This window comes from Tenebrio molitor, chromosome 3, assembly GCF_963966145.1.
Source record: "Tenebrio molitor chromosome 3, icTenMoli1.1, whole genome shotgun sequence".
NCBI classification, from domain to species: domain Eukaryota; kingdom Metazoa; phylum Arthropoda; class Insecta; order Coleoptera; family Tenebrionidae; genus Tenebrio; species Tenebrio molitor.
In genome coordinates, this window is record NC_091048.1 from 1968782 (window position 1) to 1993321 (window position 24540).

Here is a 24540-nt window from a genome sequence, read left to right on the forward strand (position 1 = left end):
AATTGATTTTTTTTTTGTTTTTTTGTCTGAAATTTTTTTTCCATATTTTTTTAATGTAAATTTAAACATCCTCGATAAGTTAGTAAGTACATAGTTAGTGCGCCAATTTTGGGACACCTGTATACAGAGTGATTCATCTTTTACAGCCGGTGGCAAAATGACCTTTAAGGATTGAGAAAAATTTATGAAATTTACAGATTTGATTTGTCGAAAAATTTACTTTCGGCCGGTATGATTTATTTAAAAAAAAGTTTTTTTATGAGCAGATATTTATAAAAAAACCTGTTTTTTTTTTAATTTCATGTTTAAATTTTTGCATCAGAATGTGGCTAATGGCGTATAAAATCAATATTTGCAATCCGTTACGAAAAATGTTTGATAGTTTTTGAATTAAATCGATTTTAATGGAAAAAATTGCTTTTATTGGTACTCGCTAACTTTTAGTGTTGTAAATTTTCTTTAACAATGACTACTCTATAAAACTGACCTGCTTAGGTGAATTTGTTCGATTTTACGAATAGAGTTGTAAGGGACCCACTGCGGTGGCAATAAAGATCCCCTAATAGATCTTATTGTTAAGATATTGGGACATTATATCGTAAATCATGAAGCAAATACAAATTTGAATATCAAAATGCATTTATTTCAGTAATACCACATGCTAAAATTAATTTAACATGGTAAAATTGTGTGAAAATACCCGAGTGTGCATATGCGACAAGGTTGAATAAATGAAACAACTAATAATTGAGAAAATGCCAAAATTTGACCTAATTAACTTATACGGGGTGATCAAGAAGGACTGTTTAAGTTGGTAATGCTGAATTTTATTTCTAAATGGTACAACTGGAGTAACTTCCGGATGTTGACGGCTTCACACTGACAGCCGCATCAGTGACAAGTCAAATTTGACATTTCAAATTAAATTAAACATGCTGGTGAATCGTTCGAGAGAAGAGTTAATTTATGTTTAGAGCAAAATGGGGAGCACTTCGAGAATTTCCTTTAGTCAATTTTTAGATTATTATTCCGAATTCCAACTTTGATTTCTTTTTGCCGTTAATTTTTGTTCTCATAACCTACCATTTTGTCGTTATTAATGCTGCGTCAGATATCTGTCAAATAAACCCACAAAATATAATCTGTTTCAAAATCAAAAATCCACCACCTGTTGAATTATGTTGGCAGAAAAAAAGAAATCCCTAGAATAAGTTTCATTTTTTGGGTTGGGCATACCTCCCGCCATAATTTGACATTGAACTGTTGAGTTTATTTACGTAATACAAAATAATTATGTACAAAAAGGTGGTAGCAACCATATCATACCTTTTGAGTGAAATAATAAAATGAGATTAAAAAAACACGATGAACTACGACCAAAACGACTGTCCAACAGTTTTCTTTCATAACCCCACTTTTTTCTGACACTTGCAGACACTAAAAACAAAAGTTGGCGACGTTGTCGGTTGTATTTTCGAGGTAGAATGCAGGGTTGGTGGATTTTTGATTTTGAAACAGATTATACAGGGTGGTCCCGATATAACCTGCCAGAAGAAATCCAGTAATAGGTGACGATGAGTAGAACTCATACACAAAAAATGTTTCTAATAAAAGTCTTTTCGTTTTCGAGATAAAAATAATTGAAAATTTGGTCAAAATTTGTTGTACGCTAATGAGTTAATCGGTTTTAAAAAGGTAATTCTCGTTACTTGGCTGCAATTTCTTTAGCAACGGTACCTGTAACACCTATGACATTTGTCAAGTTTAATTTTAAATTTGCGAATCCTTCAAAAAATTCACAAAACAAGAATACGCCGATTTGCATTTACTCTATGGCGAAACACGTGATAATTCAAGACCCGCAAGGCGACCATACGGTGAGCGTTTTTCTGAAGGAGTCCTTCCGTCCCGTTGTACTTTTGTGGAGCTACATCTGCATTTATGTGAGGTTGGTTCTGACTGTTTCCAATACGGTGGCGTCCCCGGTCCTCCATTTAACCCCTCTGGATTTTAATTTTTGGGGCCACACGAAAGATTTGGTATACGAAGTTGAAATAAATACAAAAGGCCAACTCCAGAAACGCGTAACAGACGCCGCGAACCAGATTCGTAAAAACCCAGAAATGCTGAATTCTGTTTATGAAAATTGGTACCGGCGTACTCAAATGTGGTTAAATGCCAACGGAAGGCACACAGAACCTTTATTATAAAATAATTTTTCTAGTCTAGTTTACCTTTCATTAGTTAGTAGATATTCTCAGTTAGTAGAGTTGAAAGTACGAATGTGGAAAGTGTAAATAAATTTATTCGATACATTATTTTGGCTATTTAACCACAATTAAGACGATACTCTTATTACACAGTTCTTCCACAATTTTGCACACACACTACCTCTACATTAATTTACACATTGAAGAACACCACTTTATTTATTACTCATTCATTGTACCTAAATAAGCTGGTGATTTAACGCACACAGTGTACAGGGTTTTCAATAAATGTCATTAATTTGATTTAGTTTGTCAGATTTGAGATTTGTCATAAAGGATTCAGGTACCTATGTTGCTTAGATACTGTCATCCTTACAAACACCAACAATGAATTCCTGAGTAGGTACGTATTTTTGTGGTCAGCAGCGTCGAATGGGTGTGGATAGGGGTTAATTTATCCCCGTTATTTTGGACCTAATGAAAAGGGGTTTTTTGGACTTGTTAGATCCTTCTAATGACCCAGATTTTTTTTGGCAGGTTATATCGGGACCACCCTGTATATCCGGTTGCAGTGTTGTAAATAGCCGAATAAAAAAATGGTCTTCATTGTATTGCCAAACTTAAACAATCCTTCTTAATCAACCGGTAAATTTCATTTTTCCATATTATTTTATTTTAAGGTCAATTTTGCCACCGGCGGTAAAAGATGAATCACCTGTATATAGACGCTTTTAATCGCTAATTGTTCCGTGTCTTGCCTTGTTCTTATACCGAGTGACTATAAATGATTGAAAGAAAATAGTGGATTGGCAACACTGATGCAGTTGGTAATGCAAGTCTTCTCGTGTATCGTGAACGTTCTTTTTTATAGTTTGATTTTTACTTTAAATCATAGGCGTCCTAAAATGTCAAAGTTTGACATTTAAATGATAAAAAAATTATTGAAACTATTTTTTTTTAAATGCCACATCTCACTCCGACGCAGACAGCTATGGCTATTGCAAAGTTAGAAGAAAATTGGTCGTTGGCTGCTGTAGCGAGAGAATTACATTGCAGTAAGACTTGCATCTTCAATATAAAGAGGGGTTGGCAAGAAAACAGGCTTGAGAGGCCAATGCGAATAAGTGTTGGAAAGGTTTCTTTACTAATGTTTACTTTCACTTTAATAATGTATTAATTACCTCAGTCTCATTTTTATTAAAAATTATTTATTACAACTTTTTATTATTAAAATAGTAACGCCTGCTGCACGAACGCCAATGAATACAGCCTGATTTAATCTAACGAAAAATACGGAAATTTTCGCAAGCTATCGTTCACTTTTGGATGGCCGCGATTGTACATTGTCGATTTAGATTTTTTTGACGTTTGTTTCAATTTTAAAAATTACGTGTGTCATGCCAACGATGTTGCCAACTAAAGATTTCAAATGTGTGACCAACATAACAAAATAATTTTCAATCTTTTATAGTCACTCGGTACGTCTCGCTGATGAGAATGAAGTCCCCTCCATTCTGCGCTGCAGTAGCCTGTGCCAGATCTAACCCGACCTGACACGAGCCGACGCGGAGCCCACCCGGAACCGATCCGGAACCCACCCGGAGCCGACCCAGAGCCCACCCGAGGCCGACCCGGAAACCAACTACGTTACCAACGCCTACTGCGATGAGACAATCATTTATAATGACCCCGTATTTATACACAAATGGGGGCACTTCGGGAATTTTCTTTATTTAATTTTTCGTAATTGTTCTGCATTTCAAGTTTAATTTTCTTTTGCCGTTAATTTTTTCTCATAACCTACCATTTTGCAGCTATTGATGTTACGTCAGATATCTGTCAAATAAATCAACAAAACATATCCGATAGCAGTGTTGCAAATAGCCGAATAAAAAAATTTTCATAATTGTATTGCCAACTTAAACAGTCCTTCTTGATCACCCCGTATAATAATTTGTTATAGTTCTCTTCTCTCGCGCCAATAGAATGACCCTAGTTCGTTTTGAACTTTCCATTTTAACCTTTTGACAGAATAGGTAATATACTTAAAGAATCTCAATTTAAATAAATAAATAGTTTGAAAAATCAAAAAGATGATAAACACCAACCGGGCAATATGAAAATAACTAGTGATTTAACCAACCTAACAATTGCAATTTTAATAGTCCAGATGTTTTTTTAATGAACTTTTTTAGTTTGCGATTAAAAAATGATTTGATAATTGACATTTATTTGAAACATTTATGAATGGCTCGAATTAAATATTAATTATCAAATAAGATGATAAATTATTATCAAAGAAATATGAATCGATAATAGTTATTTATTGTATAAGTGTTTTAGATAGCATTTTATCCACGCAAGAATTTTTAACCGCGAGTGCGAACGCACGAGCGTTTAATATTCTTAAGTGGATAAAATGCGACTAAAACACGAATGCAATATAACGTTTTATCCACAATTACAGCGATTTAAAATCAGAATCGCCAAAATTTCATCTCATGTCATCAAAAAATGATTTGACATTACACTCTGACAGCGGATGTCACCTCAAAAATCATTGAAATTAACTAAAAAACATGGGAGGTGTTGAATAGTCGCTATTTATTTTTGATTGTTTATCGACTCCATTTGTACAAAACGCTGTGCAAGTTGGTGAAAATGGAAGAAAGTGATCCTGTTCGATTGATTTAAGATTGTATTTTTTCATTATTCCACTAGTGGAATAAAGTGATTTCATTATTCCACTAGTGGATAAAGTGTTACTTTATACGGTTCATAAGTGTGGATAAAACTTCAATTATAAGGTAATTGTGGATAAAATTGTTTATGTTCGATTGTATTATAATTCATGATTTATGATATCGTTTATTGTCCACAAACTCTGATTATGGACTAGTCCATAAAGATAGTAAAACGGCCGCTTGTCAATTTTGGGTATTACTTCAAAATAAACGTCAAAATTTTCCTAATTTTATTTAAATCAGGAATGAATAGAATTAATAAAAAACTTTGCAGTCAAGATTCTTTAGCTTTTGTTGATGTATTTCTCATTTTATAATTATTTAATAACAGTACTTTTATTTTGTTTAGGTTGGTACTAAAACCAACGAGTAGATGTAACTAAGGAAAAACCTGGTATACGCCATAGACACTAACTTGAAACTTGTAGATTGTAAAACAACACGTTCACGTTTGAATAAACAGTTTTAGCTTTTAAATCAAAACAGTCGGCCTTATTAGAAAATCCCAACAGCTTTTGTCGCAATTTCACTTACTTTGCTCATTATTACAACTAGAAATAAAGACGATTTCAGTTCGTATTTCAAACACAAACACTGTTCGTTTTCAAATAAATAGTAATAAATAATTTCGTAACCACAGAAACAAAAACAGAACACTTGGAAATTATCGTAATTTTTAGAATCTATTAATTTTGTATCTAAAAGAAACTTAACTTCACAATCGAACATAAAGCTTTGTAAGTATGTAATTCGTACATAATTAGGCTTTGTGAACTTGCCCTATTTATTAGCCTCGCTCGCAAAGCGACCGCTGCCATAAACTATAGGGCTGGTCCACAAAGACCTATATTATGTACTTATTACATAAATAGCTATTTGTTCACGAAAAATGACTATAGCCCATTTTTTTTTATAGTCCGATGAGCTTAGTCCGAATCAAGAAATCGACATTACCTGCGTCTGCTTTCGACATTTGACAGCAGTGCTTGGTGCTACCAATAATTGATAACTACGTATTTATCAACTAATAGGAAAAATATATTAAAAGTTGTTGAAACCGACACTAAAACAACTAGGTTTGGACTGTCTTTCGTTCTTTCTACATTTTATTTCGGCAATGCCACGTAAGGTCAATGACCTTACACGCTAATAAGAAATTTGTTAATGTATTTTACACGGGAACGAGATCATAATGGTGCGCTTCTGCCAGTGGGTGCTGTTCAGGAAAGAGTTGCGTAGCTTTCCTTGGCATCATACGGCGAAAATTTCAAGTAAAATTAAACACAATTACAAATGTAGTTACGACCTAGCCCACCCTACCCAAAAAAAAAAAAAAATAAACCTGGTGTGTAGTAAAACTAACCAAAAATCAATAATTATTTATTAATCGTAATTACAAATTTCCAAAACAAAGTCCACAAAAAAAAACCACTTGTAATAAACCGGCATATAAAACCAATCGGAAGTTGAGCCTGCAAACGTCATTACTGAGCCCACTTTGGACGACATCACATCAACGAAGAAGCTTTAATCCTAGAAAATACAACGATTACAACTCAACTACCACCACACAATGCAACAACAAAAATAAACCGCGCTGCAACCGAACGTACCTGTAAGCACATTAACGGAATCTTACAAAAATAGAAAACTGCTCTAAAGGACTGGACAGGTTCTTCACATTAAACTGCAACGACTTGACACAAATTTTATTCCATTTCTTTTGACAAAGCGCAAATTTAAATGTAACACTACAGGTACAACAATTATTAACACTTACGTCAGTTATAAAAAAATCGCAACATGTCAGTAATATGAAATTCGTTATTTATGATTTAAGCCAAAACTTACTGCTATGCCTTATACCTTTTATTTTGGTGGATTTCTTCCCTTTCTCACTGGTGGCCGCCGCTTCTCGATTGTCTGTGGCCATGGCTTCGTCGGTGCCGTCAGAGCGCTCTTGCAGTTGCGTTTTCAACGTCTTCTTAATGTTACTGATCTGCACAAGACAACAAATTAAAAATAAATCGGCGGGAAAGAATGGCTAGCGACTTCTTGCTCCACTTCGGCTTTTCTCAACATCGACCGATTCTTCTCGGTGTTGGCTCTGTGGATCTGGGTCTCGACACACGCGAGGACACCTTCACACGCCGAACACCAGTCCTGGAGACAGTTCACTATCACGTTGACGTCTTCAGGACGCGTGTCCCGGCCTATGGCGTAGTCCACCTCCAACTGACTGTTCTTCTGGTCCAGTTTTCCATGGATTATGTCGGCGTAAATCGCTTCGATTATCAGATCTTCCAAATCACGCACATTCGTGATCCCTAACTCTTCCAACAACATACTGTACGGGATACACTGCAATTAAATTAAATGTGAGGTTATGTACGCCAAAATGTCAGGTTATGATCGCACACCTTGGATTTTGTTGCCAATGTAACTATCGTTAAATGCTGAAGTTTCTTCTTCTGAGCGGGGCTTAAGTCGATCAAATCCTTCTTATTAGCTACATATTCTTTGTACGTTCCGTAAGCGAATAAATTCAGAGTATTGTAATAATTTTTTTGCGGTGTACTACTCAGCTGAAAAACAACATTACAACCTGCAAAACGTGCAACTGGACGATCTTTACCTCCTCGATATTTTGCATGTGGAGCAGTTCGCCAAATACGTAAACACCGGGGGCTTCCAAGACTTGTTTGATAAGCTCGGTGCAAGCGGCTCCTTTGGTGGATTTCGCCAACAAAACGAACTGCTCGAGGGCATTAGCAGAAAAGGGTGACTTTTCTACCACCATTTCGGTTATTTATTAAAAAATATACAGCCAACAATTGTAAATATTACTATCACAATTCACACGCAACTGTCAAACCTCAATCTGTCATCGGGGCGAAAGCGCGCGCAATTTAAATTTATTTTATTCCTTTTGGTCAAATTCTTCTTAAAATACATTTAATGGGAAGAAGTATTTGCTACAACAATACGGGATCAAATAAATTAGTTCAAATACTAGTTGCAAACGTTGTATCAAAGCACAACCGTCATAAATAGATTTGCAGGGAAATGTCAACAGTGACAGAAACGCGCGAAATTTGAATATGTTTTATGTGTGGTTGAAAATTTGTTTAACACTATTTAAACAATCTTTTCTGCAGTAATTCATACTGACCATACAACATAATTGCCATAATTCCTTGTGTATAAAGACGTGTGGGGTACTTTTGTTGAGTCATTAAGTAGTTTGTTTGATCGATTTCTGTCCTAAATATTTAACTCCATTTTGTGTGAGCTGTTATTGTATTCGCCATGTATCGAGACGAGGTATTATTTAATTTATGAGGTTCTGATGTCAACCGAATCTTGATTATTAACTAAGTTGCAGGATGATGAAGACCTGCGAGTAGAAATATTTCATTTGAAGAAACAGCTGTCGAGCATCGGTGGTGAAAATCATTTGCTGAAAGTGAGGATTAGGAAATTGCAAAGTGAGATTATTAAAAAGGACAAGCAAATGGATGTGGTGTTGGACCCTAGGAAGGTAAATTAATTGAAAAAATATTTTGGTTGTTTGCCAAAACAATGAAAATTAAATAAATGTATAATAAATATTTCCCGCGAAAAATAATTATTATAATTAGTTCAAAATGTGTCTCTGGTTGAAAATTTTGAATATCTGGCATTATCATATGTAAAAAAAACAACTTGGATTTATGTAATATAGGTACATTTTTATATCAAAATTTTATTTACATTTTTTTATATTTTATTTGCAGTCTGTAGACGTCCGAAAAATCTTGTACGAACGCAGCGCTTCTTTCGTTTTAAACATGAAAGAAAAAAACGACGAACTCTTGCACTTACTCCATGAGAAAGACGTCATCATACGCCGTCTCCAGAACCAATTGGATGTCGCCAAGTTGTACTCACAACCTCCCAAGAAACAATTCCATTGTAGATGCCCAGAATCCGTGGATCTCGACAACAAGATCCGACAAATTCAACTAAAAATGCCTTGTTCCAAGAGCGCCAACTTCAGTACTTCAACAATGGACGAAAGTGGAAAGAAGAAGCGGAACAGAAGCCTGTCTTGGACACCCGGACTGCAAGAAGCCGAAAGCACTTTAATTGAAGACGTAGAACTCGAGGAAGAGGGTTCAAATAAGTTCAAGGCGCAGAGTAGTACCTACGATATCAAGGGTAGGAGTACGGGAATGAATTAGAATTTTCTATTTTTATTTATCATGATTTGTAGAACAATACAAGAGTCTTTCACGAGATCATTTACTTTCGATTATCGAGAATCTGAAGATCAATCAGAGATATTCGCCAACATCTCACCAGACAAGCTCGAGGAAGTCTAGTCCGGAGAGTGATCTAGAGAGGATAGAACTGTTGTGTGAAAGTCCTCACGAGGAAATTCAACAGTTGCATTTACATTTTCTTGACATGATTTCGGAGGTGGACCATTTGAAGAATACCATCGCCCGGCTTCAAAATAATCAAGAGAAAACAGATAACGTACTGAAGAAGAAAAAGTGAGTAGAGGTTTTAGTTAGATCAACAAAGAAAGTAATTTTTTTCAATTTTCAAAAAATTGTGATCTATTTTTTGAAAAAGTTAATTTTGTATATTGATACACTTGAAGAAATGATTACGAAGGAATTAAATGTATAATTCCTTTTTGTTTTGCAGCACCAACATTGATAAGTTAGCTCAAGAGATCAAGAACTTAAAGCGCCCAAAATCAAGAGCAAAGTCTAGCAGAGGCCGTAACAATAGATGTTACAGCAGCACTGACCTGGTGGCGCGAGTTTATTCCGGAAGTAACAGTAACAACAACACGAGCAAGACTTGCATCAGGTATGATAAAGAGAAAAGAAACAAAAATTGCGAGAAAATTATCATCAGCAAAGGGAAAAAATACGAAACGCAGTCTGAAAGTACACCAAAAATAAAAAACTTGAAGCAAGTAATGAAAGATGCGATCATTCAGGTGGACAAAATAGATAGTCCAGAAAGTGTGAATGAGTGTGTTTATGTGGAGAAGGGCAGCATAACGATCACCCAAAAGGCGACGACTTCAGCTGATAAAGAGTACGACTACGAGGATGAAGTTTTTGAAGAATGTGACGAAGAGTCGGTTGCGGTCAGTTGAGAAAATATTAATCTATTTATATTTGTGTGTGGTTTACAGTATTTTATATTGCGTAAGTGTATAATGTTTTTACAAAAATATTTTGTGTTATGTATTGAACATTTGTGTGATTTGGAACGAGTTGTTTGAAAATGTTTAACATAATTCGTCCAATCAAAAGAATACCCTTCGACTGAGAAAAAATCCAGTAATGACTGTCATGATTTGGCAGCACTACCTGGTGTCCAAGTCCAAGTTGGCGTTGACGAGTCGATTGTGAACGCACCAGGGATTAGGATCTACGGATCACGGATCAACTGTTTAAATCTAACCCCACTTTTTGCGTTTTAGATTTATTGGGTTTAAAGTATCGGGTGTTTTTTTTTTAATTTCACCTCATAGTAGGCGTTGAAGAAAAAAGGAAAGGATACATCTTTCATTCCCCCCCCTGAGGGAGGGCGGCTGCTGAGGCTTTCCAGAGCGACACTGACGGGAAGATTCGGGATGGGTACGGTGAAGATGGATGCGGAAGGAAGGGGGTAGAGGTACCGAGGGGTCAATACTGACCCAGCATTCGACTTATCTATGATGTGAAACCTATGCTCATACCACGATGTGATGGTGTGGGAAAACCCCTGAAAAAAACCCATACCTACCATGTCGGCCGGCCCCGGGATGAGAACCCGGGACCTCCTGGGTACAAAGTGGCGCGCTAGGTGCTTGGCCATGATACTCCGTGGCGTTGAAGAGTCGATTGTGAACCCATTATACAGATTACGGATCACGGATCAGCTGTTTAAATCTTACGTTTGACACGAGTGGTGCGTTCACAATCGACTCTTCAACGCCTACTACGAGGCGAAATTTAAAAAAACACCCGATGCAAGTGCGTTGTTGGGTTTCTTAATTGAGAGTTGAATCTTCTTCTTCCTCCGGCTGGACGTCCCCGGCCCCTCCAACAGAGGGAGTGTGCCGAAAGTGTTTGGACCACTGACGAGTGGTGTGTTCACAATCCATTTGACGTTACCGTATTGCATAATAATAATAATAATTCAGATTTTTATCTAGGGGAATATCTCGTGATCGATCCAATCTAAATACATGCGAGACATGCATTTATCAACAATGTACGTGAATTTTGCGCAAACCAATACAACAGATATTGACTGTTTGTAAAAATTAGGTCAGTTTGCCTACGATTACATATAATTGGCCAAACCTAATAATTCATTCATACCTTAATAGTTTGCTTGCATTGCATAGGCGTTTCATGCTTACAGATGTTCTCCTTCCAACATTATTTATTTAAATTTTGTATTGATTAAAGTAAAAGGAAAGCCACGTCACCACATATAATTCTTTACTTCAATTATTATTGCTTCCAAGAAATGAAAAAAAAACTTTATGGCTTTGGTGTATTTCCTTATCTGTTTGTGTATCTGAATTACATACTTGTAAAATGTTTTTAATGTTAGTCACTAGTAGTATTCAATTGTGTTGCAAGTGCCAACGAGAATGATTCTTTGCAATTTTTTGTGTCTTAATTTACAGTCCTGCGATCAAAAAGAAAAATAAATAAATAAAGAAGAGTAAGCCATGACTGTCATGATTCAGTTGGTACCACTAGTTGAAATATTTGTTTTTTTGACCGCCAATTTCTCCCAGAAGTTCTTTGGCACCAGTAATATTTAAAATAGCGCTACGATTGAACCACGATAGTTATGGCTGTTTCGATTTTTTTACAATGGCACTGTACCTACTAATAAACCCTTCCATGTAAGAATTGAATTTAATTAAAAAAGCAGTATGTTGTTGCTTAATATCACTAAGTAATAAACAAGGTTAAAAAATATAATTACTAACCGTAATAATTACAAAACCAATTTTTCCCGAGAAGTTTTTCCTGTTTCATACATGTGAATTAGATAACTTGCGTTCAAAAACTAATCCATTTGCAGAAGCTTTTTTTCTTTGTCCATTGTGGAAGACGCATTGACGTTCTGTTTACATTCGCAAGTCTAATTTCAGGTTGTGAATGTTAAGCAATGATAAATGTTGTTCTAAAGTAGTCAACTCGAAACCTGCAAGTTTTTGAACGCCCGTTATTTATAAGGAACTCATCATTCTATTCTGATAACGTCCAAAGTTTTTACTTCACTTTGAAAAACTGAATCAACTTTTTTCATTAACTGAGATAATGACAATAATATGTGTGTTATAAATAAGTAATAGTTATTTAAACATTAAGGGAGGTAACTAATATTTACCTGTCGAGGACAAGTTTGCCCCCGAGCGATAGCGAGGGGTAGCAATAGAGTCCGAGACTGGTTAAATTAGTTACCTCCCGAATTGTTTATAATATTTTTTCTGCTCTCAAAGTTATTTTGAACTGCATACTTTCTTTTTGATGAATTTATTTTAAATATTTGAATAAAATATTAGTATGTCTGTTGCCGGTTGCTACGACTTGCATCACACAAAACGTCAATATTAAAAGCGTCGTGTCAAAAGTTTGTAAAATGAATTTGAACAAAATTAAAAGAGAAATGGAAGTTGCTGAGGCTGCAAACGCTTCATGTTCCTTCCCCCTGCCACAGAAATCGAATAAACGTTACCATAAGGCATATTAGTGTTTTGTTTGGTTTAATTTTTGTCACTTATTTCCCCGAGGGATGTAAGTGGTTACTTACATCCCGTCGTTAATAGTAACCAACGGTAGGTCAAAAAAGTTGTACCTACATCCACCAAATCAATGTCATAACAACGTACTTACCATGTAGAGAGTGGAAAAACATGTTTATTAAATTTGAAATGATTTCAAAGCCACGAACCAAAATAAAACCAAATTGGTGCATGCAGCAAATGGGTGGATCCTGAAACTTTCGGAATCGATTAGTCTACCTTATATAAGTTTCAACAGTAACAAATCCACAATTTAAACAGAAAATCACCAGTTGTGCTGCTCACGTGGTTTAGAAAGAAGCATGTCGTATTCAAGAGTAACAAACAATATGTGAAGCTTTTGTGCTTTTCTTGTGGTGTATAATAATAAGTCGTGACTCAAAAGTTTGTACCAATTTTAATTTGCATTTGCGCTCAACATATTTTTTTTCGATTACAAACTATTTTCTAGTACTAGTTGCACAACAATATTTTATTTTGAAGACATGTGATTTTCCAAAGATTCTAAAAGGTGGGGATAGAGTGATTCGCGCATATCTCCTGCCCAGATAAAATCATTATGGCCGTACTGCAAACTGTCCTCCTCCACATCGATGGGCACACTTTTGTACACCTTCACAGCGCATCCAACTTCCTCGTTAATTCTTTGCACTTGCTGAAACATTTTCCAAATAAAATACCAACAGTGTGACATGAGAAAAATGTTACCGGTTCTTTAATCAAAATATCGTGTTTACCATAGTACATAACCAGTGGTACTATAATGTTGGTTAGATTGTACAACGGGGGTTCTTCTTGTCCATATTTCTTCAAATTCTCCTCCTTTCCGTAATCGTATTTTTGGAATTTGTTACTCACGGACATTTGCGAATACTGAATCAGTTGCATTGTCGCAATCGACGAGGGAAAGTGAGAGTAAAACGTCAACAAATCTTCCTGAAAATTCTATCAAAATTGAGGAAATAAATTTGTAGGTAAATTTACAGGTAGGAAATGGACCGTCCTTCCAGAACTGAGTGTTAAGGCAAATCTGCACAAATGAGGTACGTATCCACAGAGTACTTGAAGCAAACTTATCAAAATTTCCATTTGTCGATTAATCACAGAAATGTTGAGAAAGAGGAGTACTTTCTGCAACAGAAAATATGCATCATCACTTCTTTCTAATTTGTTTTCAGTACTCCAATGAGAGGCCCCAGTTTGATCAAGCCCTTGAGGTACCACACGACATCTAAATAAGCGATGGGACTGAATGCGACGATCCCTTTGAGCATCCTTCGAGCGTGAAGGGGATTGCTAGAGGCGTACATTAAAATTACAGTGGAGCCTCTAGAATGTCCCATGTACACGATGGAACCTGCTTTTCCTGTCACATTTGCTATGAGGTCTAGAGCTGCTGGTACGTCGTTGTGGGCGAGGTCGTCCAGGCTGTACAACCAGTACTTGTAGTCGGAATCCTTCAGCTTGGTGTGTTCACGGGAGTAGCGAGTGCCTCGCTGATTGGCCAGCCAGACGTCGTAGCCTTGATCAGCCAACACAAAAGCTGGAAAATATATTTGAGTACCTGATTACAATGGGTACCACCGTACCCAGCGACCGCTCTCCGATGTAGACCCAATTGGCCGAGTCCACAAAGATCCCGTGCTCCAAAAAAACGGGTTGCTTGTTTGTCCTGTTGTCATTCTCTCTTGGTGGTATTCTGAATAGTTGCAACTTGTACCCATCACTGGTAGTTACGTTGTAGGCCACAACCGGGTACCGGTTTTGTACGATCATTTTCGGCTGAAATGTTTCGTTCAGCGTTTGACAGAATTAGACAAAGTCGTTACCGTTCTGGACTTCACATTTGGATTTACAAAACAATTTTTGCTGAATGCCTTGACTGGGTAGTCACGAAGCTTGGTACAAGCGTTATTCGAAGGGTTAAACGTTTCTGATAGGGCGATGGAAAAGCACAACACCACAAACAGTCTTGGTAACATCTTTGCCGAAGTGATCACTTTTTGTACAACTAGTGCATGTTTTACCCAGTTTTATGGGAAGGAAAAAACTCACCTGATAGCACAAGTATAATGTCATTACTAACGACATGGATGGTGTAAATGTTGCTCGATTAAAATGTTGATTACTTAGTTTTTAATTAGACTTGGAAATTGCAGAAGGTTAGCTTTGAAAAAAAGCCGATAAAAGAATGGTAAACCTACAAATGAAGTTTATCGAAAACGTGCTTCGCTGCAATTAAAAATGTAATTATCCGATATTTCAAAAGCAATACAGTTTTAGTGAATTTGGAATTTTGATACCGTGTATTATGCAACTGATGGACTCTCTAAAGAGGGTACGACTTATTTAACAACAAAAGTGTTAAAACAAGAACTAAATGGGAAATAAGTTTTTAAGAAAAAATACAGTTAGAAAAAATAATAGCAATAAATTTGAAAGTATGTCACATAATTATGATGCTTATCCAGAAGGTCACATTTACGTCACTTCTAAATTACTATGGCACTATGGTATTATAATTAGGTACAATAGAAGCAGAAAATTAAGACATTTTTATGGTGCTGTTATTAAAATAAAAATATGTATTCAGATATGTTATCAACAGAATAAGATAACAGAAACATTCCACCGTGAATGCAACTGGTATACGTATTTATTATAATAATATTAGACGTAAATGTGACAATTGAAAAATGGCATGAATGGAATAAAAGGGTTTTTCTTATAGAATCGACAGATTTTGTTATAATTTACATACAGGATGTAGAATGGATTTTCGTACATAAGCACTTTACGTGCAATAGTGAAAATCCTCTGATATTGGTTTCCCTAATTATTTTCTCACAAAACCTTAAACACAAAAGTTGTAGAGTAAAAAAAAAAAATGTACCCAAAATCCTTTACTAATTATTTTCTAACACCTTCTGGTTCGGTTAGAAAAGAAAAATTAAATATTAAAAATCTACCGATAAAGTAGTAATAGCCATAACTCCGGACAACAATAAAGTTCATTTTTTGACAAATGTAACGAGTTTGCTGATTCCTCAAAGAATGAACTCTTTTAGAGACATGCAACCAACATTTCCTGTATTCTCTCCGGAGCGACCAATTCCAAGTTTGACATGTCAAATATCGTACATTGTCATCTTTGGTTGTCACCTTTGTTACACTTCCCAGCTATTGCTATTTTGACAAATTCTTTAATTCTTTTTTCCATTATTGTGTACTTCCGGAAGATGTTAAAACTCTACAACTTTTGTATTTAAGAGTTTTTCTAAAATAATTAGGGGAGCCAATATTCGAGGAATTTTACTTTTACACGTAAAGTGCCTATGTACCAAAATCCATTCTACACCCGGTATATACACATTACACATGATCATAAATAAACATAAAAAAAACAATTTCAACAAAAAAATTAGCTTTTTAGTTCATATCCTCCCCCTCTCCTTCTAGCGGGGAGAAATACGGAAATGGAAGAGGAGGGAAAGGAGCTCCTCTTCCACTTCCGTATTTCTCCCCGCTCCTTTTCCTCCCTCTCTCTCATTTCGCCGCATCCATTCCACATGTGCTCGATTGCTTCTTTCTCCTCATAGCACATTCTGCACCTTCTCTTCTCTCCTTCCATCCAATACCTGTTTTCTCTCTCCTCGTTCCCATATCTGAATCTCGCCATCATTTTTCTTTCCTCCCCAGGTCGTATACACCTCACATACTCCCTGTTGTATCTTGATTCTTTCTCTCCTTTCTTTCGTGCTTGTCCATGTCTTTGTCCCTTTCACTCAACTCTACATTCGTCCCCCTTCCTTGTGCTCTCACTCTTTCCACTTTTTCACCTATATACCCGTTCCTCTGGTAGTATTCTTTTCTCTCCGTTATCTCAATGTTCTTTTTCTTTTGTAGTGTATCGCTTCCAACTACCGTACAACCTCCTTATGCCGATGTTAAAATCACGACAATACTTTTTTTAAATTCATATAAAAAGGAAGACGGACCATTTTTTTCACTTTGGAGGTAGGGCTGCTGTTGAGAAGGGCGGATTGTTTTTGCTTTTTCGGCCACATTATAAATGAATCTAGGATGAGTCTCTTGTACTCAGATTAGTGATGGATGGCTCGTTTTTACGATGGCTTTTGTGTACTTAATCACTTCTAGTTCTAGCTGATTCGTGTCAGTGATGTTATTGTTAATGTGTATTTTGGTGTCTAGTGTTTTCCTGAATTTTTTCCAGTTTATATTCTGGTACAAAATTATAGTTTTCGTGGTGTTTTCGCAGGGTACGTTGTCAATTTTGTATTTTCACAGGCGTCTCGCCTTCACATTTTGACTTTGTTGTGTTTTATTATGTTCTGTGTCAATGTTAAGGAACTTCCGTACGATGTGACATGAGTATAATAATATACCTTTTTCAATTTCAACTACCAATGTGTTACCTAAATCCAGAATTTTTAAATTTTTAAAAAGAGATTGCGGTACTATTCCCGTTGCTGAAATTATAAGTGGTAAAATCGAATTTTTTTCTAAACACAAAAGATTTCTCATAGCAACGGAGAACTCTAAATATTTATTAATTTTTATGTTATATGTCTGTGTTATATTATGGGAATTTGGGACGGCTATATCTAAAAGATATGCTTGCTTTTGTTGTTTATTTAAAATTATAATGTCTGGTCTGTTATGCTTAATATGAATGTCGGTTAAAATTGTTCTATCAAAATATAACTTGTAACTGTCATTTTCCAAACAACTTTCTGGTGTATAACTATAATGTAGTTCTGTATTCTTTAATAAATTGAATTTAACAGCTAAATTCATGTGTATAATTTTAGCGAATATATCGTGACGTTTTTTATATTCGCTTTGAGCCAAAACGGTGCAAGAAGAAATGATGTGTTCAATTGTTTCCCCTTCAGTTCCGCAAATCCTACATTTATCAATTATCGATTGTATACCGCATATGTGTTTTTTTATAATTTCTTGTATTTATAACACGATCTTGTATTGCAAATATAAAACCCTCCGTCTCAGGGTGAATATTTGATTTCTTAAGCCATGCATGAGAGGCCTGAATATTAACTTCTGGTTGTTCCAGTTCTTTAAAGTATCTCCCATGTAAAGACTTCTGTTTTATATTTGCTATAGTGTCAGGTATATTTGGCTTAACAATATCTGAAATTATATTATCACTTAAATTTAAAGGTGTGTAGCCTTTATCGGCTGAAACCAAAGCATTAAAAAAGCTCTATTGAGGAAATAATTTTTTAGTGAAGCAATTTGATTATGTAGCAGTATTTCTAGATTTGAAAAACCCCGTTTTCGCGTGGTAAATTAAATCTTTCAATAGCAGATTTAGGATGGTGTTTACTAAATTTGGTAAAAAGAACTTGTTTATGTTCTGTAAATTAGTTTTGGACCATTTTATAACACCGAAAGAATAGGTCAGTAACGGAACAGCATATGTATTAACTGCTTTAATTAAATTATTACCGTTTAATTTTGATTTTAAAATAGATTTAATTCTTAAATAAAATTGCTTTTCTAAATTTTCTTTTATAATCGAGTGTTGAATATGATTTGATTTATTAATACCTAAATATTTATAAAATTCTCCTTTATTTAAATTTTTAATGATTTCTCCTTCTTGAGTTATATATTCTAAATGTTCGTAATGACCGCGACATATTGATTGCATTTTACACTTATCAATACCAAAACTCATCCCAATATCATTTGTGAAATTTTCAGTTATTGTTAGTAAAGATAAAATGTGATTCTTTTTTGATGCATAAAGTTTTATGTCGTCCATATAAAGAAGGTGATTTAATTTGGATAGTGTGGTATTATTAAGTCTAATATTGAAACCATATCCAGTGCTATTTAATAGATTTGTCAAAGGATTAATGGCGAGACAAAACCATAAAGGACTTAAAGAATTTCCTTAATAAATTCTCATATACAGGGTGTCTCAAAAGTGGCTCCCCAGAGAAAAAAGGGAGCCTTTAGGAGAATATATTAACGTGTATTTTGAAGAAAAAAAAGTCCTATCTCAAATGATAACCGAGAAAAGACATTCTGAAGTTGACCAATCAGAGTTGAACACCATTAAGGTGGAATAATCGCAATTTTGCGTTTCCTAGGTTTCCTTTTTATCCGTAAACCTCTATAATTCTGTCCATTAGATTTGGTCCACTACATTTATTAGAATGATTGTTTACGTCAGTTTGACATTTGTTATGCAATTTCGCTGCGATATTTAATTCAAGTGTATCATTTAACATGTATTCTTCCTCTGAGTATTCTTACTTTTGCACGATGTGTTTCTCGGAGTCGAGAAACGGGTCAGATGTAGCCAGTTCGAAGAGAAGTTGGGGGTGCTCCAAAAAATGTAAGGACTGTCGAACACGAGGAAGCCGTATTGAATGTCTTTGAGGAAGACGGCACCCGGAGTATTCGAACAGTTTCTCGTGAAATGGGTTTATCCAAGAGTTCGGTGCAGAGAGTTCTAGCTGATAATAGGTATCCGTACCACTATACACGAACCTTTGTTAATAACGATCAAAACCGTGGCAAAGTTCTTCTTAAATTAGATTTCAAAAATGCCTTTAACTCAGTCGAACGGGATTGTATTCTGAAAGAAGTCCAATGTCATACCCCACTTCTGTACCCTTATCTTTATCAATGCTATAGAAATCCTTCAACTTTATTTTTCGGTAATCATTTAATTTCTTCTTCTGTTGGAGCTCAGCAAGGAGATCCCTGCGGTCCCATGATTTTTAGTCTTGCCATTCAACCAATTATTTTATCTTTGGATTCTCAAATGAATATATGGTATTTAGATGATGGAACCTTAGCTGATTACCCAGAAGTAGTTTTATCCGACTTTAAGAAAGTTATAAATTTATCTCAGGAAATTGGCCTTGAATTAAACTTTAACAAATGCGAGATCTTTTGCTGTTCTGGAGACACAGATTTAAAAGTCATAAAGGAATTTCAAAATTTAGCACCAGGCATTAAAATCTGTGACCGAGAAAGTTTATCTCTTTTAGGCTCTCCAATCTTTGACCAAGGTTTTAAAAACACCGTCGAAAAAACTATAATTACAGTTGAAAATCTTTTAAACAAAGCTGAACTCCTTAACAGACACGTGGCTTATACTTTAATCAAAAACTGTCTTTTCATACCAAAATTTAATTTTTTATTAAGAACAACTCCATTTTGGAAATTTTCTAATTATGTTAATTCAATTGATTCTTCTTTAAAGTATTGTTTAGAGAGAATACTTAATTTACGTTTAACTGATTTACAATGGCGTCAGTCCACTTTACCGATTAGATTTGGTGGTCTGGGAATTCGTCGCATTTCCGATATTTGCCTCCCTGCTTTCCTATCTTCAATTAATGGGGTTAAAAAGCTTGTTTCTTTATTACTAAACTCAAAGGATAATGAGCTTAATATTCACCATTATGATGAAGCTTTAGCAGTCTGGGGTGTAGCAAATGAGAACGAAATACCAACAATTCCACAATTTCAGAAGAATTGGGATAATATTAATATCAAAGGAATAATTGCCAATGACTTAATCTTTAATTCACCTAGAGACTTGGCTCGTTTTAAAGCTTTGCAATGCAGAGAATCAGGATCTTGGTTACATGCAATACCTTCTCCTAATATTGGTACTCTTTTAGATAACACTTCCTTCCAAGTTTGTATTGGTTTAAGATTGGGTTGTAATCTTTGTACACCTCATATTTGCAAGTGCAATGCGAAAGTTGACGAAATTGGCACCCACGGTCTAAGTTGTTTCAAAAGCAGTGGTAGATTTTCAAGACACACTGAAATTAATTCCATTATCAACCGGTCTTTAACTTCAATTCATGTGAATTCAACTTTAGAACCAAACGGACTGTCTCGGGATGACGGAAAACGCCCAGATGGGATGACTTTAGTACCGTGGATTAAAGGTCAACCTTTGGTTTGGGACGTTACTGTTGTAGATACACTTGCAAACAGTTACGTATTGAAATCATCTGAAGTCTCAGGTTTTGCCGCTGAAATGGCTTGCAAACGCAAACATAGCAAATATAGTTCAATCATTTCGTCAAACTACGTGTTTAAAGGTTTAGCATTTGAAACCTTAGGCCCTTGGTGCAAAGAAGCCATCGATTTCATTAATGTCATGGGAAACCGACTTATCGCGGAATCAGGCGATTCAAAATCAAAGAAATTCCTTTTCGAGAGGATTTCCCTTGCCATTCAACGTGGAAACGCTGCAAGCATTCGGGGCACTTTTCCAGATTCCGCAATATTATCGGAAATTTTTGTATTATAAAACAAAAATGTTTATGTAATTATGTTATTAATATAAGCTCTATTTAATTCAACTTATTAAAGGATACACAACCACATTATATTTATAAACCCGAAAGTTGTTTGGAAAATGACAATTACAAATTATATTTTGATCGTACAGTTTTAACCGACATTCATATTCACCATAACAGACCAGACATTATTATTTTAAATAAACAACAAAAGCAAGCATATCTTTTAGATATAGCTGTTCCAAATTCACACAATATAACACAGACATATAATACAAAAATTAATAAATATTTAGAACTCTCCGTTGCTATGAGAAATCTTTGGTGTTTAGAAAAAATTTCGATTTTACCATTTATAATTTCAGCAACAGGAATAGTACCGCAATCTCTTTTTAAAAATTTAAAAATTTTGGACTTAGAGAACACATTGGTGGTTGAAATTCAAAAAGGTATATTATTATACTCATGTCACATCGTGAGGAAATTCCTTAACATTGACACAGAACATAAAACACAAAAAAGTCAAAATGTGGAGGCAAGACGCCGGTAATTATGTTGATAAGCACTGCACTATTACTTGATAGTATTATCCGTAATAGTGTATGTACTCCGGCAAAATTGCCGTGCCGCCGGGTGGAGGTGGGATACGAGGATTCTTGGTTAATAATCTAACTAATTTTTTTATTCCTTATGAGAATGGCATCTTTAACGCTTTGTGAGGAAACTTCTTTTAATTGATTGCCTGCTGTATATTTTTTTTGGGTACATCGCGCTGTAACATCCAGCAAAAGTCTACCATCATTGATACGCTCCATCTTCCTTGATATCACCTCTCCATTTGTTTTATATCTTGGTCAAGACGTTCCCCTTGTTCCTCGCTGACAGCACCAAGATTTTTAGGAAAAAGATTTAAGTGCGAAAAGAGGAAATTCACTTTCAAACTCATATTACATCCCAAGATGTGAAAATTTTTAAACATGATTCGTATTTTCGTAGTCTTCATCTTTGTGTTTTCCAAGCAATTTTTCTATGACGTTCTTAAATGCCATCCAGGCATTCCTTTCAACAACATTCATAGAATTTTGAAAATCATTACCTTTGTACAAAGATCTTATTTGAGGTCCTAACCTCTTTTCATTTGGCATTGGAGAGATCTGGTAACTTTGTACATTAATACTTATTTTGTCCATTTTTATCAAGAGGCTTTACAAATTGCTTCATCAAACAAAGTTTGATATGCATTGGTGGTACCTAATACTACTTTTTTAGGATACAACTAAATTATTTTTTATTATTACTTCCCGGTACAAGTCTAGTTCTTAGAGGCTACTTCTTTTGAGTCCAATGCTTGTCTCGTACCCGGCAGTCCCTCTCGCAAATAAAACAAGTAAATTTCGAATATCCATATTGTTGTCCGATATTACAATATCGAAATTTTGAAATAATTCATTCATTCTAGGTGAACATTTCAATTTTAAGAAAAAACGATTTGTGAAAAAACTAGACGTGATAGCGCAAAACCAAAATCATTTTCGTAATCAGGGGGTCGAAATTGTTCAAAAACTGTCAATTTTATGCAAACATCGAAATCAGTGCAGGCTTGTGTAATATACCAAGGGACAGATATATTGCCGGAAAATTTTTCGAGCAGTCCTGACACACGAGTGTTTGTAGCAAAAAAATTTCACGAGGGCGCCAGCCCGAGGGTAATTTTGAGCGACAAACACGAGTGTTGGACTGCAAGAAAAAATGTCTGGCGATATATATCTGTCCCGAGGTATATTCGGAAGAGAATCGCCCGAAAAGTTTTTTCCCTAGGTCAATTATATCGGAAATTTTCCCTAGGAAAAATTTCCGCTTAATTAAATTGTGATTGGTTGCTATTCAAACAATTCGGAGTTGTGATTTGTCAATATAAATCATGTGACATTTGAGGGCGATTCTCCGTTTAATTTGAATAGCCTCGAATTTTAATTTAGTATTGTAGCCGGTTATTAAAACTGACAACGTGTGAGAATAATATATTGACCACAAAAGTGATTACATTGGTAAATACTGGGGTTTTGGAAAAAGGAGCTCTTGTATATACCGCAATACCAGTTCCTCTGGGTGGCAGTAGAGAAGAGATGAGAAGGTAGAGGTCTTCTGGCGTTTTTCGTCCATGATCTATCTATTCTTTTATTAAGGGCCGATGGCGAGGGCGCAAGACGAGTGGGTGGTGAAGAAGATCCCTGGGAGTGGGGTAGCGTGCGGAGTGGTGCGTTATGGCGCTACTGCGGTACTACGGAGCGCTCTGGTACTAAAGGGCGCGTTACAATATTGTTTATTGATAAATTTAAAGTAGTTCTCCAAAATGTCATAACATGTGATAAAAAGTTAATCAAATCCAAATTAATTTTATAAATTTTTAGAATTTTAAGTAACCATGAATGTGGTACTGAATGATAGGCTTTTTTGTAGTCTATGAATGGGGTATAAATATTTCTAGTATTTTTTCTAGCTTGTTCCATTATTACCGTATCTATTATGAGTTGTTCTTTACAACCAAAACACTCCTTAACACAACCTTTTTGTTCTTCATTAAGTATAATTAATTTTTGACAATGGTCATAAATTATTATTTATGACTTTAATGCAAGATGTCATAATTTTATAAATTGTAGGCAGATATGTGATTGGCCTATATTTTGATGGATTTTTAGTATCGGAATCTTTTGGTTTCAAATATGTTATACCATGGGCCAAAAACTCTGGAAATGTGTTAGGTCCCCTAATAAATCCTTTAAAGTGATCAAGTACAGCTTGACCAGAATAGCTTGGCGCCTGAAATGCGCCGACCAGGAAACGAGCGAGTGTCTGTAAGACAAGGATGTGGCTACGCTTGTAGGTGCGGTACACTCAACGAAGCAAATCTGCTCAAAACAGCCCGGACATGCTGTTCACTTGAAGCTTGAAGCGCTGATTTTAGCCCGATTGTACACGATCTGAACACTTCCAGACACAACAAACAAGTGCGCTCCGCTAGTGGGCGGGACTTCAGTCCACTGCGTCACTAGCCAAGCTGTTCTGGTCGACCTGTAAGTATTTATGAATACAAGAATTTTTTTTTAACCAAAAGTTATGAATTTAGTCACCTCCAGGGGATTTCCAATTATGTGAACTATTTCTTATTAAAATTTCAAGACTAATTTGAATATGATGTGGATTATTACTATCTGGTATCTCATTTTCTTAATGAAGAATCCATTCTGCCTGATTATTAAATTGAACTGCATTTGACCACATGTTTGACCAGAATTCTTTAATTGCATTTATACAGGGTTATTTACGAGAGGGGTATTTCTGAATTTCTTTTTGCCGCAACCCATTATACACATTGCAATAATAACTTGATTTCAAATTTTGATAATAATTATAACTGAATCCACGACGGCTCTTAGTCC

General features: G+C 35.4%; 3 protein-coding genes across 8 annotated transcripts; 1 reads left to right on the forward strand and 2 right to left on the reverse strand.

Moving 5' to 3' along the window:
- Window positions 1–6321: 6321 nt before the first annotated feature.
- On the reverse strand, window positions 6322–7864 carry CSN7 (COP9 signalosome subunit 7). 2 transcript variants are annotated; one of them, XM_069042032.1, is made up of 5 exons: window positions 7590–7863; window positions 7375–7539; window positions 7007–7315; window positions 6821–6953; window positions 6322–6487 (listed from the first exon to the last, which is right to left on the reverse strand). In XM_069042032.1, the coding sequence occupies exons 1-5, from the start codon at window positions 7752–7754 to the stop codon at window positions 6468–6470; spliced, it is 792 nt and encodes a 263-aa protein (XP_068898133.1). In that variant the 5' UTR covers window positions 7755–7863; the 3' UTR covers window positions 6322–6467. The 2 variants fall into 2 exon arrangements, with proteins under 2 accessions (XP_068898133.1, XP_068898132.1); XM_069042031.1 differs by lacking the exon at window positions 6322–6487 and having other exon boundaries at window positions 6650–6953; window positions 7590–7864.
- A 94-nt stretch (window positions 7865–7958) lies between these two features.
- Window positions 7959–10211, forward strand: LOC138126293 (IQ domain-containing protein E-like). Of its 2 annotated transcripts, none has more exons than XM_069042029.1 (5): window positions 7959–8278; window positions 8334–8495; window positions 8731–9154; window positions 9210–9492; window positions 9650–10211. In XM_069042029.1, exons 1-5 carry the CDS (start codon window positions 8264–8266, stop codon window positions 10110–10112), a joined length of 1347 nt encoding a protein of 448 aa, XP_068898130.1. In that variant the 5' UTR covers window positions 7959–8263; the 3' UTR covers window positions 10113–10211. The 2 variants fall into 2 exon arrangements, with proteins under 2 accessions (XP_068898130.1, XP_068898131.1); XM_069042030.1 differs by having other exon boundaries at window positions 8340–8495.
- Window positions 10212–13154: 2943 nt separating this feature from the next.
- On the reverse strand, window positions 13155–15345 carry LOC138126356 (gastric triacylglycerol lipase-like). 4 transcript variants are annotated; one of them, XM_069042129.1, is made up of 7 exons: window positions 14829–15345; window positions 14603–14772; window positions 14363–14555; window positions 13955–14316; window positions 13758–13904; window positions 13482–13709; window positions 13155–13428 (listed from the first exon to the last, which is right to left on the reverse strand). In XM_069042129.1, the coding sequence occupies exons 2-7, from the start codon at window positions 14753–14755 to the stop codon at window positions 13246–13248; spliced, it is 1266 nt and encodes a 421-aa protein (XP_068898230.1). In that variant the 5' UTR covers window positions 14756–14772; window positions 14829–15345; the 3' UTR covers window positions 13155–13245. The 4 variants fall into 4 exon arrangements, with proteins under 4 accessions (XP_068898230.1, XP_068898232.1, XP_068898231.1 ...); XM_069042131.1 differs by having other exon boundaries at window positions 14603–14828; window positions 15224–15288; XM_069042130.1 differs by having other exon boundaries at window positions 14603–14828; window positions 14978–15061.
- Window positions 15346–24540: the final 9195 nt, after the last annotated feature.

Bases quoted from the DNA above. Each gene is read 5' to 3' on its own strand.
- LOC138126356 (XM_069042129.1), bottom strand. From the start codon at position 14,755: ATGTTACCAAGACTGTTTGTGGTGTTGTGCTTTTCCATCGCCCTATCA. The intron at 14,317-14,362 runs GTACGGTGGTAC...TATATTTTCCAG, and splicing joins CATCGGAGAGCGGTCGCTGG to CTTTTGTGTTGGCTGATCAA. The intron at 13,710-13,757 runs GTAAATTTACCT...TAGAATTTTCAG, and splicing joins GGACGGTCCATTTCCTACCT to GAAGATTTGTTGACGTTTTA.
- CSN7 (XM_069042031.1), bottom strand. From the start codon at position 7,754: ATGGTGGTAGAAAAGTCACCCTTTTCTGCTAATGCCCTCGAGCAGTTC. The intron at 7,316-7,374 runs GTGTGCGATCAT...ATTTAATTGCAG, and splicing joins CATTGGCAACAAAATCCAAG to TGTATCCCGTACAGTATGTT. The intron at 6,954-7,006 runs GTCGCTAGCCAT...TGTCTTGTGCAG, and splicing joins AAGCCGAAGTGGAGCAAGAA to ATCAGTAACATTAAGAAGAC.
- LOC138126293 (XM_069042029.1), top strand. The intron at 8,496-8,730 runs GTAAATTAATTG...TTTTATTTGCAG, and splicing joins TGGTGTTGGACCCTAGGAAG to TCTGTAGACGTCCGAAAAAT. The intron at 9,493-9,649 runs GTGAGTAGAGGT...TTTGTTTTGCAG, and splicing joins AACGTACTGAAGAAGAAAAA to CACCAACATTGATAAGTTAG.